At 35.3% G+C, this 16,671-nt stretch overlaps 1 protein-coding gene across 9 annotated transcripts in view; it reads left to right on the top strand.

Moving 5' to 3' along the window:
• Window positions 1–16,671, top strand: part of RPS6KB1 (ribosomal protein S6 kinase B1) — a 52,776-nt gene that overhangs the window by 9,629 nt on the left and 26,476 nt on the right. For 7 of the 9 annotated variants that reach the window (XM_054709549.1, XM_054709548.1, XM_054709547.1 and 4 more), the window contains exons 2-8: window positions 2,672–2,721; window positions 3,666–3,786; window positions 5,346–5,414; window positions 10,261–10,408; window positions 12,577–12,634; window positions 14,045–14,145; window positions 16,487–16,577. In XM_054709549.1, the coding sequence (XP_054565524.1) occupies window positions 2,672–2,721; window positions 3,666–3,786; window positions 5,346–5,414; window positions 10,261–10,408; window positions 12,577–12,634; window positions 14,045–14,145; window positions 16,487–16,577 (638 nt within the window). Of the gene's footprint in view, window positions 1–1,018; window positions 1,502–2,671; window positions 2,722–3,665; window positions 3,787–5,345; window positions 5,415–10,260; window positions 10,409–12,576; window positions 12,635–13,227; window positions 13,473–14,044; window positions 14,146–16,486; window positions 16,578–16,671 lie in introns of those variants that run through there. The other 2 variants (XM_028157499.2, XM_054709551.1) reach the window with 2 other exon arrangements.

The raw sequence follows: 16,671 nt of genomic DNA, 5'->3' as shown, positions 1-16,671 counted from the left end.
CCTCTCAGATTTGTCAGTCTATTCCATGCTTCCATGTCTCTGGATCTGTTTTGTTCATCAGTTTATTTTGTTCATTAGATTCCACATATGAGTGAGATCATGTGATACTTGTCTTTCTCTGACTGGCTTATTTTGCTTAGCATAATATTTTTCTGTCTTTAAAAAAATATATATATGTGTGTGTGTATATATATATATATATATATTTATATATATGTGTATATATATATGTATATATATATATACATATATATATGTATATTATTGATTTTTTACAGAGAGGAAGGGAGAGGGATCGATGAGAGAGAAACATTGATCAGCTGCCTCCTGCACACCTCCTACTGGGGATGTGCCCGCAACCAAGGTACATGCCCTTGACCGGAATAGAAACTAGGACCTTTCAGTCCACAGACCGACGCTCTATCCACTGAGCCAAAACTGTTAGGGCTATTTTTCTGTCTTTTTAATTAGTGGATGTGAATTAGTACCTCAGTGTGGTTTTGGTTGGCATTTTTATAATGGCTAATGATGTTGCACATCTTTATGTGCTTACTGGCCATTTTTATATCTTCTTTGGAGAAATATCTTCTTTAAAAAATTGGGTTATCTGGTTTTTCAGTATTGAGTTGTGGAAGGTCTTTGTATATTCTTATTCAATGGGTTTTTTTTTCCCACTCTTTTTTCCCCCCTTAAAATGTGTTTTTATTGATTTGAGAGAGAGAGAGAAACATGGATGTGAAAAACACCCATCGGTTGCCTCCTGCATGCCCTTTCCTGAAGATTAGGACTGCAACCTGGGCCTGTGCCCTGACCAGGAATCTGGTGACTCCTGAACAGGATGATGCTCAGCCAACTGAGCCACACAAGCCAGGGCTTCACTTTCTTGATAGTGTCTTTTTGAAATACAAGAGTTTTAAATTTTGAATAAGTATTTTATTTATTTTTTCTTTAATTATTCATCCTTTTGGAGATGTGTCTTTAAGAAATCATTATCTACCCAAAGATCATAAAAATTTACTTCTTCCTAGGTTTCTTCTAAGAATTTTATAGTTTTAGCTCTTTAGGTCTGTGATCTATTTTGAGTTAGTTTTTTTTGTATCGTGTAGAGTAGGGGTCAAAAGTAATTTTTGCTTGTGGTTATCCAATTGTCCCAGCATAATTTATTGAAAGACTTCTTTTTCCCCCATTGAATTTTCTTGGCATCTCTGTAAAAAATCAGTTGACCATAAATGTCAGGATTTATTTCTGGGCTCTCAGTTCTGTTTAATTGACCTGTATGTCTGTGATATGCCAGTACCATACTCTCTTGATTGCTGCTGCTTTGTAGTACGTTTTGAAATCAGGAAGTGTCAGTCCTCCAACTTTGTTCTCCTTTTTCAAAATTGTTTTGCCTGTTTTGGTTACCTTGCTTTTTGTGCATTTTAGGATCAGCTTGTCAACATCTGCAAGAAAGGAACCTAGGATTTGGATAAGATTGAGTTGAATCTATAGGCCAATTTGGGTATTATTGCCATCTTAACAATATTAAGCCATCTCATCGATGAACATGGAATGTCTTTTGATTTAAGTCTTTTTAAAAACCACTTTCTTTGGTTTTAAATGGTACTCTCTGTAGGTATTCTCTTAAAAAATAACATACTTTTGAATGAACTAAAATTTCTTTCAGTAATATTTTATAGTTATCCAGTGTACAAGTCTTATACTTAATTTGTTAAGTTTTAAATATTTTATTCTTTTGGTGCTATTGTGAATGGAGGTACCTTAATTTTATTTTTGAATTATTCATTGCTAGTGTATAGAAGGTTAATTAAATTTTGCATTTATTTATACCATGATCAGAATTAAACGTTTGGCCAGCATGACTCCTAACAATTTGAGAGTGTTGTTTAATTATTTTGATTTGATCAGTCACATTGTGCACTGCAGTATCTTCAACTGGCTGTGGTTACCTTAGGCTTAGTTAGGTTGTAATTACAGAGGTGTTGTCTCATAGAATTATCTTAGTCTTGAGTATCAGAATAGCACTTTGTATAAAACATTGGATTTAGTAACACAGACTTAGCATGTAGTACCTTCAATTTCATTATACACAAAATATATGTAGTTTAAAAAAAGATATTTTTTTTATTGATTTCAGAGAGGAAGGCAGAGGGAGAGAGAGATCGAAACATCATTCATGTGAGAGAATCATTGATTAGCTGCCTCTTGCATGCCCCCCTCTGGGGATCGAGCCTGCAACCCTGGCATGTGCCCTTGACTGCAATCAAACCCGGGACCTTTCAGTCCCTAGCACTACACTCTATCCACTAAGCCAAACCAGCTAGGGCTCCACAAAATATATGTAATTTTTGAAAGAAAAATCACCTGGTTTTATTTGTAGATCATTGATGAGTAGCATCTGTATCTTAGTTGTCATTTAAATTACAAGTATTTTTTGTGTACTTTATTTTGTCTATCATTTGCCATTAAAGTTTAGAGAATTTAATGTAAATAAGTAGATAAGTAAGTAATTTATCAAGCCACCCCTACTCCACATTTGCCATTAAAGTATAGAGAATTTTTAGTCAGTTTTATTTCATTTATTCTCCTTCAGTAATGGGGTGAAGCATTAAATATTTTTATTTTATGTGTATGAGATGATTTATCTTTAAAACTTTAATATATTTTTCAGGGTCAGTTAAATGAAAGCATGGACCATGGGGGAGTTGGACCATATGAACTGTAAGTTTATATCAAAATATTTCATTGTTCTGTCTTTCTTACAAGTAGGTTTATCAGCTCTAGTTCATAGCCATCCTGTGATTCCAGCGAACTGTTCTTAAATAGCTAGTTATATATATAGACTTAATTTATTGAGTTTGGCATTAGTATTGTAACTTATCCAGGATTTTGAGATTATGTATGGATTTTGAGAAAAAGATAATCATTCAGATTCAGTGTATATTGAATATGAGTCTGCGTTTAATACAGAGAAACACCTTTTCTTACTGAAAAATAAAATTATGAGAAATGCCACCAAAAGTCAAATGGTTCTTATTTTGCTTGTAATACACCATTCAAACTAGATTTGTGCAATCTAAAGTCATTTTAGGCACGGAGTGGCATGGTGATTAATGTGCTCTCTACCCTAACCCTTGGCTTGAGGGGAAACTGAGGAGTCTTTAAATCATGTTCATAGCAGATATGGAAAGATGTGTAGCTATAGTGCATTAGCAAGAATTTATGTAGCATAAAGACTTGAACTAATTGGTATTTTTAGAAAGTTCCCAGGTTTTCTGCTGAAGCTGCCAAATGAAGTTGGATAATGCCTGACCTTAATAGACATTTTGAATTAACTAAATTTGAATAACTGGAAGACTTTTTTCTTTTGTCAGCTTGATAAACTTGTTCTAATTTATCTTAGTTTGGGGGTGCTTGATGCTTGTGAAAATACTTGTCAGCACATTTTGTAAACTAGCAGATAAGTAAGCAATTTATCAAGCCACCCTAATCTTGACCTACCATGTCATTGAATCATGTTTATTTAGAACACAGATACTAAATTTACCATCATGTATTATTCCCTTTTACTAAATTGGATTACATTTCTCTTTCTCTTTCTAACAATATGCTGAAAGTAATTTAACTTTTTGCAAATTTACTTTTGGTTTTGCTTTTCTCCCCAGTGGCATGGAACATTGTGAAAAATTTGAAATCTCAGAAACTAGTGTGAACAGAGGGCCAGAAAAAATCAGACCAGAATGTTTTGAGCTACTTCGGGTACTTGGTAAAGGGGGCTATGGAAAGGTAGGAAGTGTTTTTGAAATGAGAGGTGTTGTCTGTCTTGGGTTGATTTTTTATACCCTCTTTCAGCAGTCCTCTTCAATCTTTGTTTCAGTAGTCCTCTTCAGTCTTCGTTTGCTAGCTATCAGCAAAGGATATAATCACTTAACCCTGTATTATTTGAGGGATGTACAGTAGTTTTCCTACCAACACACATGTAAAAGCATGGCACATAACTTATTTATTTATTTTAAATATATTTTACTAATTTTTTACAGAGAGGAATGTTTCGAACTCTCTATAATTTTTTATAGAGAGTTAGAAACATTGATGACAGAGAAACATCGATCAGCTGCCTCCTGCACGCCCCCACTGGGGATGTGCCCGCAACCAAGGTACATGCCCTTGACCGGAATCGAACCTGGGACCCTTGAGTCCGCAGGCCAACGCTCTATCCACTGAGCCAAACTGGTTAGGGCATGGCACATACTTTAAATAGACAACTATGCCAGGCAAAATCTATTAGAGGATTCATTTTTTCCTTTGGTTTTAAATGGTACTCTCTGTAGGTATTCTCTTAAAAAATAAACAAATCACTCCTTACTTTCAAGAGGCTTTGGTACAATATCTGTTACTGTTGTCTGTTTGGTTTTCTTTGACTTGTAGTATCTGCCAAGGGCCATGTGGATGTTTATAACATCATTTGTGGGCCATACAAAATTATCAACTTAAAATTATCCTGCTATATTTGGTCAAACATTTAATTAACTCATCCCTAATGCCTTGGCAGGGCCAGATCATATATGGTCTGCGGGCTGGACGTTCCCCACCCCTGATCTAGAGCAAGAGTTAGAGAGTTGAAGTATATAAGAAGGGAGAAGAAAACTGAAGAGAACTTCTTAGGTTTTGCTCAAGGCTTTCTAATTTAAGACCTAATTTTTGTGTGTTCTTTCCAAGGCAGTTTATACCTAGCCATTCTCTATCAAAGCTTGAGAACTGATTATGCTATTGTGTAGAGTTAATTTTTATAAAGCATGACTTTGTATTATATTCTTAGGTTTAAGGATACATTCTAATATGTTCTAACCATCTTGAATATGTAACACATGCACTTTGAATCTCACATATTTTAGCTGTTGCATGAAAATGTTTTACAGCTAGCTATTTTAAGGGATAGGTAAACAGTAATTCCTGTCAACTATTATTAAGTAGTTTTATGTGAAGCAAGAGCAGTGGCATTCTTGGAAGAACTTTATGAAGTATTTTATAATTTTTTAAGTTTGGTATTATGCTTCTGGAAACCCTGATTATAGCTTTTTAAGCAAACTTGTATTTTATGTATAAACATGGAGGGCTCATCATTATATGATCATTGCCCAACTTTGCCACCAGATGTCAGCAGTCCATATAGGAAGGTCCCATGTTGTGGAACAGATTTCCCTAAGCACAGACCTTCTTGGTACTAGTTTTTATAAGGATATAAACTACTGTATCATTTTTTTCTTATAAATAGGAATTAAGGGAATGTGGCTAGCATAGTTTAGCCTTTAATAACACCCAAACACTTTTATTTTTTTATACAGGTTTTTCAAGTACGAAAAGTAACAGGAGCAAATACTGGAAAAATATTTGCCATGAAGGTGCTTAAAAAGGTGATACCTTCCCTCCTCTTTCCCCCAAACTATATTCTTAATTACTATAAAATCCACATTTTGGTCTAAAATTCTCAGTCAATAAATATTTCTTACACAATTGTAAGTCCTCTTAGAATGTGAGATATGTTTGATTATTATTATAACTATTTTCTTTCTATTTGGTGAGGGTAGAAAGGAGAACTCTTTCAATTCTCTGATGTAACTCTTTTATCTCTTTGTTCTGGTCTCCGTATTTCTAAGTAATTTAGCATATCATGCTATCACTTAATACATCCATTTTAGAATTATGTACAGACTTCCTATTTTACCCTTTTTTTTTTTTTTTTACCCCATCCTCCTTTACCCTGCCCTCTCATTTTGCTTCACTTTCATTGAATCTACTGTTTTCCCATACCTTCCAGCAACTCTGTAAAACATTTTTGAGGCCAGTATTCTGTGGTCACGCTTATTAGATAATCTATCAGTTCTAGGCATAATTGTCATTATTGGACTTTCCCTTTACCATAATTCTTGGAATTCTCTTGACTCCTTCGGTGTTGGATTCTTTGTTTCCTGGGTCCTATATCTTCCAGTATCAGTGTCTGTAGATCCATTGGTATGGATCAATTGGTGCTGAGAAAGATCCTCTGTTCTTTTACCTACAAAAAGCATTCTGGAGCTAGGTGAGAGAGAGGAGATGGAGATCTCACTTTTCCACACTAAGACTTGCACTGAAGTAATTTTTACTTTAGCACTCAGTCTTACTGATCCTTCACTCTATTTTTTCTGGAAAGTACACCTCTGAGTGAGTAGTTCCCTGGCTGGTTAGTGTGGGGATGGGAACCTTGTTGGTGTATCTGTTCCTTACACAGACTTTCAGATAATCTCCCTGTTTTTAGTCCTCCACCTTCTGCCTGCTGCAGTCCCTGATGACTGATTTTTCCCCACATTCTTTTTATTGTTGCCTCTAATTTTTGAACCCTGCTAGGTTTCTGATGATGGAATGAACTTATTTTGAGTTATTCCTCTTGGGCAGGCATTTAGGTTTGATCATACTCTACTCTACTAAATCATGTACTATTGCATTATCCCCTTTCCGCCTTTTTTTGAGGTGTAGAGTTACTTACGTTTCCTACTTTTATTGAAGATGGATTATGTGTGTTTGGTTTCTTGTTCTTTTTGTTTGGGATTCATTTCTGAAAAGATCACATTGTCTTAAAACAAGGGTTAGTCGAAAATTATTAAAAGATAATTAAAATTATTTTTTGAAAAAAGTATATATTTTTTTGTTGTTTTTTAATTGATTTCAGAGAAGAAGGGAGAGGGAGAGAGAGAATAGAAACATTAATGATGAGAGATACACATCAATTGGATGTCTCCTACAAGGGCTGGAGATCAAGCCTGCAACCAAGATATGTGCCCTTGACTGGAATCGAACCCGGGACCTTTCAGTCTGCGGGCCAGTGCTCTATCTACTTAGCCAAACTGGCCAGAGCAATTATAGGTTTTTAAAATATATGTATTTTATTGATTTTTTACAGAGAGGAGGAAGGGAGAGGGATAGAGAGTTAGAAACATTGATGAGAGAGAAACATCCATCAGCTACCTCTTGCACACCCCCTACTGGGGATGTACCCGAAACCAAGGTACATGCCCCTGACTGGAATCGAACCCGGGACCCTTGAGTCCGCAAGCCGACACTCTATCCACTGAGCCAAACCAGTTAGGGCCAGTTATAGTTTTTAATGCTTTGGTTTTTACCTTCTTGATTTTCACTTAAGATATAAATAACTTCTTAACTTAAAAGCTGAGGAACTATGGCCACATAGTGTTGGTGATTTTTTCAAAGAAACAATTTAGGTATTCTAAACATCAGTTCCTACATTAGCAAGTCAGGATTAATCTGCTTGTCTGGCTTTCCCATTGAAATAATTTGAGATGAATGATTTTTTAAAAATCTGTAAACCATATTAGGTGTAGAATTGAAGACAGTATAATAATACTTGTTCTAGGAATGTTAAAAGAAATCCTGGTCAAAATTCTTAGAGTAATTCATTCCTTTTGACATGTTGCTTATTCATGCCTAGTAATCAGGACTGACCATAATTAGTCATAATTATATCTTGAGTGAGGTATGTTTCTGGCACTGGTATCTGTAATGAAAAGAAGAGGTTGTTTTTTCCCCCACTGTTGGTGGGTGGGTGTGGTGTATTGGGAAATCCATAGACTTAATTACTGCTAAATGTCAGGCTTCCTTTTTGGGCCCAGGCATCTAAGACCTCTAACTTGCTTGCCTCTCCCTTCACTTAACTACCACTCCTTCCCACTTTCAGGGTTTTCCTTTCCCCAACCCTAGCTAGAGAACCAGATACTGTCCCAATCTTTTCTTGGTGTGCATGAAAGCTCACAGGAAAAATAATGTAAGAGAAGAGGTTGCTAGGGTTAAGCCCAGGATTTTAATTCCTAAATCCCTAGGTAAGATGACTATGTATGCTCACTTTGAGTTTCTTTCTTCTGATTTTTGTTTGTTTGTTTATATTAATCCTTACCCTAGGATATTGAATTTATTGGGATGACATTGGTTAATTGTTTTAAATCTGGCTTCATAATGAAATCCCTAATTTCAGTCCAATTTCATTGGGTTCTTCTGCCCTAATTCCATATTTACATTTCCGTTTTTTCCATAGTGAGATGCCTAATGGTATCAATAAATTTACTCATTTGCTCAGTTGCACGATATATGCATAATAGTTTGAGAATGCCAATACTACTAACAAATACAAACCCACTAAATGTGGTTTAAGATTTCTTAAGTACAGCATAGGAACTATATAATAAATAATATTGTAATAACTATGTTAATCAGCTTAACAATAACCCACAACCTTTGGACCAACTGTAATAACTTATGTATGATGCCAGGTGGGTACTGGAAATATCAAGAGGAACACTTCATAAAGTATATGATTGTCTAACCACCATGCTATACACCTGGAACTAATACAAAATAATATTGAATGTAAACTGTAATTGAAAAAGAAAAAAAAGATTTCTTTGCAATTTTTGTTACGATAAACATATTTTATATATACACATATATATATATACATATATACATATATATATATGTATCACTTAAATATCTTTTTATCTACTGTGGTAAGCTTTTTTTTTTCCTTGTCAAAACAAGGCCACCAAAAATTAGGTTGCCTCCCTAAAAAAATGGGAGAGAGAGAGGATGTGATAAGCTTTTTAATGTAACATTTAATTAAGTATATGTATTTCTGTTGTGTTCACTTTTATTTCCCTCCCCGATCCTTGTTGATTTAATTTTATTTTTGGAATGTATAAAATATTAACATAGTTCAGAATTCATAATCTCCATTTTATAATCATAGTAATATTTGATTTAGGCCAGAAAAAAAAAATGAATGAGAAAACCATTAAGGCATTACTCAGAAAGCATATCTCATTTCCTTTCCTATCTTTCTACTGTCATTAGCTTTGGTTTATCTTAGTTGTGTTTTATAATTGCAGGTATAAGCAGATACATATATATTCTTATTTCCCCTTTCTTGCACAGAATGGTAGCATGCAGTGTCATGCCATATAGGCTCTTTTGCACCTTGCTTTCATAGAGATGTTTCCATTCTTTGTATAGCTTTTTTACTAAGTGTGTAACTAGTCCATAGGTTTTCAGCCAATATTTTATGCATGGGCTTTTAGTTTGTTTCTTATGTTTCACTTTTACAAATAATACTGCAACTAATAACCTTCTGTACATGCTTTTTCATGTTGCTGGAGGTGCACCAGAACTTAGTCCTAGAACTTAGACTTAACATATCCAAAACAATGCATTGTTTTTCCCCAAAACGTTTTCTTCCCTTTCATTCCCTATTACTAAATGACACCATTATCTATCCTATTACTTAAATAGAAACCACAATATCATGATTTCTTCTCATAGCTAGATAGTCAGCAAATGCTAATTATGTATCTTTACCCTTTCTTTTTTTTTAACTTTCGTTTTCTTAGTTACAGGTCTGAGTTCTTGCTTAGTTTACTGTACTGGCCTCCTAACAGCTCTCATTTCATTTCTCCTGTAGAACTCAACATTGTTACTAGAACTGTCTTTCTGAAAGGCAAGTGCTTTTCATTTCCCTTACCTCAACATTTCTCCTCTGCCTCTAAGATAAGATTCAAGCGTCTTTGCTTAGATGCCCAGGCCTTCCATTTCCTGGCCTCCACCTACATCTTCCACCTAATCTCTAACCACTTCTAACCATACTGAACTACTTATAGAGTTGCTAGACACATGTTGTCTTGTCAAGCCTCTTTTGCACTGGGAATCCTTTTTTATGTCCTCCACATTTTGTCTTAGTAACTTTCCATGATACACCTTAGGTACCACCACCTCAAGGAAGACTTCTTGCCAGGTCAAGTGCAGTTTCCCTGTTGACCCATAGCACCTTATGCTTACCTCCATTGACTTATCTCTCTTCCCTGAGACTTTGGGCTCCTGTGAGCTAGAGACTCCTTCTGTTAGTTCTGCTTTCTTGTTACAGAGCCTGGAGCATAGTAGACATTCAACAGTTAATGAATATATGAATAAACTTAATCTTTTTACATTTAAAAAAAAGTATCTTTAGGTTTGCATTTACATGTTCACTTCAAAAAATCCAAACAGTGCAGATATATATATATATAAGAAGTACATGTCTTCCATTTACACCTATCACAATTTCTAGTGGTAACTACTATTAATAGTTTAATATTGGCAAGAAAAGCACAAATTAGATTTTCCAGTTACTATAGAATCAAGTGTCTACTGTTTTGTTCTTATAGATCATCTCTTTTCCTTTAGGCAATGATAGTAAGAAATGCTAAAGATACAGCTCATACAAAAGCAGAACGGAATATTCTGGAGGAAGTAAAGCATCCCTTCATTGTGGATTTAATTTATGCCTTTCAGACCGGTGGAAAACTCTACCTCATCCTTGAGTATCTCAGCGGTCAGTACACACAGTTTGGTGTAATTAATTGCATTTGCTCCAGAAACTGGGTCAAAACATCATTTTTCAATGGAAAAAATGCTTTTTCCCAATGTGATCAAATAGCTCTTAAGATTGATGAATACATTGACATAAAGAATTCAGATGTGACCAGGTGTTTCTTTTTGCAGACAAATATGAAGGAAACTCTAAAGAATAAGTTTTTTTCCTCCCATCTGTAAAATTTTATCTTAATTCCTTTGTAACCAGTTACTTAACAAAATAACAAATACCTAATTAATAGTGCCCATCAAATTGACTGGGTAAGATACTATAATTGGATAAGATACTATAACTCAAATAAATCATTAAAGTATTTCTTTCTAAACTGAAGTGGAAAACTCAATAACAGTATTAAGATATTGAGTATTTTTGGAAGTTCGTCTTAAAACAGAAGTATTTTGGAAGGCAGCTATGCTCACCACTATACCACCAACGCCAAACAGAAATATTTTGGGTTAATGTAGCCTTATTGATAAATTATGCAATTAGATTAGAAATTATCCACATTTTCCAGGGTTTACCACCTCCTAGAAACTATTTGCTCCAGATAACATTTCTAGCTCACAGCAAACAAACACACTTGAGTTTTCGAAAAAATAGAGATTTCCCAGTAGCATGTAACATGGAACAGAAAGCTGCAGAATTTAGTAACTTTTTTTGTGACATTTGCCAGTTTTCTCCTGTAACTTAATTTTGACATAATTTCAAATTTACACAAAAATTTGTAAGAATAGTACAATTCCCACATACCCTTCACCTAGATTCCCCAAGTATTATCATTTTACCACAATGTTTTGTTTCATCCGTGTCTTTCTCTTTCTCTCTATGTATATGTATATATGTGTGTGTATATATGTGTATATACACACATGAATACATATATACATAGTTCTTTTCTGAACTATTTAAGAGAGTGTTGTAGACATGATTTCCCTTTGCCCCTAAATACTTTAGTGTATATTTTCTAAAATCAATGATAGTATCTTACATAACTATACTAAAATTATTAAAAATAGGAGATTAACATTGATACAGTATTATCTCAGTTTTCTTTAATCTGGAACAGTTCCTCAGTCTTTCTTTGTCTCTCATGACCTTGACATTTTTGACAAGTACAGGCCAGTTATTTTATAGACTCCATCAATTTGTACTTATCTGATGTTTCCTCAGGATTAGTTTCAGGTTATGCATTTTGGGAAGGACCATCCAAGTGACATTGTTTCCTTCTTCATGTATCAGATCAGGAGGTACATGATATATATATATATATATATCTTTGTCCCATTACTGTTGATGTTAACTTTGATCACATGTATAAGGTGGTGTCTGCCAGTTTTTATCCTGTTGAGGTTTTCCCTTTGTATTTAATAAGTATCATGAGAAGATATTTTGAGGTTACTTAAATATCTCGTCTCTCATAAAACTTTTCACATATGGTTTTAGCATCCATTGATTCTTGCCTGAAACAGTTAACTCTGATGGTTGTCAAGTGATTTTTCTTATTCCATCATGTCTACTTCATTTGTTATTTGGCATTCAGCTGTAATGATGAGCTTTCCCGTCCCCTCCATTGAAAAAATTAATTTACGACTTATTTATCTGTTTGTTGATTTATATCACTGTGGACTCATGGATTCTAAGGTTATTCAGTGGGATATAACCCTTTATCATCACTTATTTTGATACTCAAATCGTGCCATGCTTTTTAGAAGGCTGCTGCTAGGTACTTCTAGTTGAAGAGTTATGAGGCTATGGGCATTCACTAACTTGCAAAGATGGTTTTAATTATATACTAACATTTATCCACTTACAGGTAAAATGTTAGAGAAGCTTTAATCAAGATTTTTTTTTTTAACTCAGGTCTGGAATCTATAAAAAATTTTAAGTTCATAGATATAAAACCTAGAATTCCAAAACTTACATATTTCACATAAGAGTGGGGACATTGTTAAAAATAGGATCCTGAGGTCTTAGTTTTAAAACCATTATTTTTAGAATCTGTTTTTTATTTTTAAGGCGCTGATGTCTTTTAATTATGGTTGAAAGGAAAGCACAGACCCTCTCATTAGAAGTGGGTTGGAAATAAAGATTGTTTTATTTCTAATGTCTTTTTTGTTTCTTTACAGGAGGAGAATTATTTATGCAGTTAGAAAGAGAGGGAATATTTATGGAAGACACAGCCTGGTAAGTAAAATTTTTATGGTTGCAAGGACTCAGGTAATCTTAAAACAAAGCCTTATTTCCACTGTGGGCAGCCAAATGACTCAATAAATTGTTCGGGAGCCATTCAGTCACTCAGGACTTAAAGGGGGAGAAGCAGCTTTGGGACTGGGCAGCTTTTGGAGGTCACATCATTCCTTTGCCTCCAGGCCTTGGGTGCAACGCTCTTCACACCAGTTCCTAACAGAACCATTCTCACTGGGGCTTTCTTTCCTTGAATTGGTAAGCTGCCTGCCTTGGTTGTGGGTGAGTTTGATTTTCCAGTGAAATTTTATGTGTGGAAGAATGGAAAGTATCAGCAATTACCACCTTTTTTTAGACTTTCCAGTTCCCAAGGGGCAGTCTTAGGCAGGTGTTAAGTCTGCACATATCATCTGTGGATTGATTCTATGGCCAGGATGGGATCTACCTTCCTATTTCTTCTGTACACATTCTTTTGTGAAATGATAGTACTGGGTAACAATAAATCAGTTGATCCTACACAATAATTGAATAAAAAACACTTAAATGTTTTTATTACCTTAATTACCAAACTGCATTCCATTGTTTAATTTCAGGCCTTTTCTAACACAGAAGCTGCATTTAAGAGCCTTAGGGATGAAGTGCCCTTTTTTGGAGGAGGCTCTCTGAGCCATGTTGGAGGCTGTTTGGGGTCGTGCTGGCTGTGAAACTGCCTCAGTCCTCTAGGACACACCCTCTCCATCCTGGAGTAATCTGCAGGATTGCAACATTGTTATGCAGCCAGTATTGCAGTGCCTTGTGCTTTTCGAATCCAGACAGGGTTGACTCAGCCCTTTATTCTTTTGAGGTAGATAAATTTGAGTGTCACACAGTTTATAGTTGTGGGCTGTCTGGCAAGAGGGAGGGCAGATACTGTGGGCTTGTACTGTGTATAAATAATGCAGCTTTATTAAGTAAGGGATGAATGGGCTTCTAAGGATCAGGTTATATATAAGGTATCTTCTCAAACTAAGATTTGCTCTTTGAGAAGAACAAAATTCTTATTTCCTATGGGATTTTAAAATTGGGGGTGGGTGGGAGAAATTTGTTTTGATCTGAATGACTATTGGCCTAGTTCCTACACAGACAGAACAAAACATGACCAGTAACAGTTTGGCATATTCTGGACTTCTTTGCAATGTTAGCATTATGTTCTAATGATGAAATAAAATATTTTATAGTTTCACGAAAGAGTGAAACATGTCTTCATGCCTTTTGGCAGCATCTTATGCCATCTCTTTCCCCAATATTTCTCCTGCCACTAATTTGGTCTTTGGTGCATGTCTATTTCTTCCAAGGTATTTTGCTCCATACATAAAACTGCTTTGAGTAGATTACTCTTTTTAATTTTTATTAAATCACTTTTGTTTCCAGCTTTTACTTGGCAGAAATTTCCATGGCTTTGGGGCATTTACATCAAAAGGGGATCATCTACAGAGACCTGAAGCCGGAGAATATCATGCTTAATCACCAAGGTGGAGATATACTGTAAACAATTCTATAGTAAATAAGCATCCTAAAATCCTCCCACACAGGTCATGGTCATTTTCAAAGCCCCATATACACATGTCTATTATTATATACATTCTTCCCTCAGAACTTAAATGACATCATGATACTTGCTGAGATTTAAATATTTAGGTATTTATGGTTGATGAGATTAAAGGGAGTTGAGGATAACTCGTCACTATACTACATTTTTTAAATTCTTACTCTTTATAGCTTATCATTTTTTAGAAATCCTTACATAAAATGTGGTGCGCCAAAGCCAGTCCAAATACAAATTTTAGTTTATTCCTTAAATTGGAAAGTGAATCTAATTTTACATATTGGATTTTCTTTAATGATGAAAATACATAATTATTAGAAGCAGTACTTTTTTTTTTTTTTTACAAAGAGGAAGAGAGAGGGATAGAGAGTTAGAAACATTGATGAGAGAGAAACATCGATCAGCTGCCTCTTGCACACCTCCTACTGGGGATGTGCCCGCAACCAAGGTACATGCCCTTGACCGGAATCGAACCTGGGACCCTTCAGTCCGCAAGCCGACGCTCTATCCACTGAGCCAAACCGGTTTCGGCTAGAAGCAGTACTTTTATATGATAATTTTTATTAATGCTATAAAAAAGGACAGGCTTAGAATTGGAACCAAAATAATTGATGTAGCTTTGGAAATAAAATACTTAGTAGGCATCAGGTTATTCTTGCTGTTCAGTTGTAACAAAAAACAAAAATCAAAGAGATCAACCGAAGGACTTGTATGCATGCATATAAGCATAACCAACGGACACAAAACTCTGGGGGATGAGGGCATGTATGGGAGTGAGGTGGGGGGCCAATGGTAAGATATGTACACATATAATTACTTAATAAAAAATGAAAAAAAATCAGATATTAATATTCTGTACAGCTATAGGGCCTTGATTATAACCGCATGCTGCTGCAGACAGTTTAGTTTATGTGAAAGTAATCTGGGCTGGGTAGACTTGGCAATTCAGTTCACTCACACTCCAAAGGAGCAACCAGCTAACTAGGATATCTGGGGGGCTGCTGATCCTTAGATGTCTGCAAAGTGATGCACAAGGTAGTTAACAGTTTTAAATCCTTAGGCAGAAAATGGTGTATGGACAACTGATGCCTGTATAAATGTTTCAAATTGTGCTTCCTCCCTACCTTTCCCCCTCGCCCCCCAATTTTCAGAGAGAGAAGAAGAGATAGAAAGAGAAATATTGGCCAGTTGCCTCCCATACACACCCTAACTGGGGATTAGACCTGAAACCTGGGCATGTGCCCTGACTGGAATCGAACCCATGACCTTTTGGTTATGAGATGATGCTCCAACCAACTGAGCCACACCGGTACCTTTCCTTTCTTATTTATTTATTTTTTTAATGGAGATATACTATATTTAACCAAGTACAACATGGGAATATATATGTATTTCCCTCCCTCCCAGTTCTGCACACATGGATATTGATTCTGAATTATAAAGCAAAGGATAGAATAGGGAAGTGACTAGTTAACTTCTTTGATTCATAAGCTTGAGTGTGTCAGGTGGTTCTGTGAAAAGAAAGGTCATACTTCTTCTGTGTCAGAGTAAAATACACATTTACATTTGAATCAACAGGCCATTGCCTTTTATTTTTTCTGAAATAAACCTGGAATAGTAGGGTCCCTGGGGTTGTTGAACCACTGGATATCTAGTGACAGTCCAGTAAAGCTGAACTTGAACTGAAATATTCTTTGTAAGGTGGTGAGTTTATCACTTGCCTGAATCTGAGATGATGGTCCCATGTCATGTAGCAATTTCATTTCTTTTTCTGAACTGGTAGTATATTGGCAGGATGATTTAATTTGTTATAATGACTTTCTGAGACCATTTTAAAAGTTGTCAAGTCACAGTAATAAAAGCTACATATATTTGAAGTATGATGTCATACCTTTGTTTAAAAGGTGCAGAATGTCTTTATTAAGTTGGTGTATTTAAACCAGACTTTACCAAGTTTTCCCAGAAATTACTTTCTCAGGATGGTAGAGGATTCCAGATATAGGTGAAGCTAGTACCTTAGACAAGCCGTTTCACTCTTTTATTCCCCCCCCCCCCCCCCCCGGCTTCTAGATAGATATTATCATTGGCAAAAGATGAATCTGCCCTAACCTTAGAGTTAACATCCTATTTTATGGATGGCACCTCGGTAGTTCTTGATAACTTGAAAAAGTTAAATGGGAGGATAGATTATTATCTTGTATGATGTTTAAACACCATCTAAACCTTAGATTTCTCAGAATAACCATGCTATAACCTTTCATTTGCAGGTCATGTGAAACTAACAGACTTTGGACTATGCAAAGAATCTATTCATGATGGAACAGTCACACACACATTTTGTGGAACAATAGAATACATGTGAGCTGCATGTTGAAAGAAATATAACTGGTTTGGGGGTAATAGCTATCTTTTACCTGGTTTAAGTAATAGTGTGCTAAATTTTCTGTAGCAT

This window comes from Eptesicus fuscus, chromosome 20, assembly GCF_027574615.1.
Source record: "Eptesicus fuscus isolate TK198812 chromosome 20, DD_ASM_mEF_20220401, whole genome shotgun sequence".
Lineage (NCBI taxonomy): Eukaryota > Metazoa > Chordata > Mammalia > Chiroptera > Vespertilionidae > Eptesicus > Eptesicus fuscus.
The sequence above is the reverse complement of the archived record's forward strand: the minus strand, read 5'-3'. Positions and strand labels throughout refer to the sequence as shown.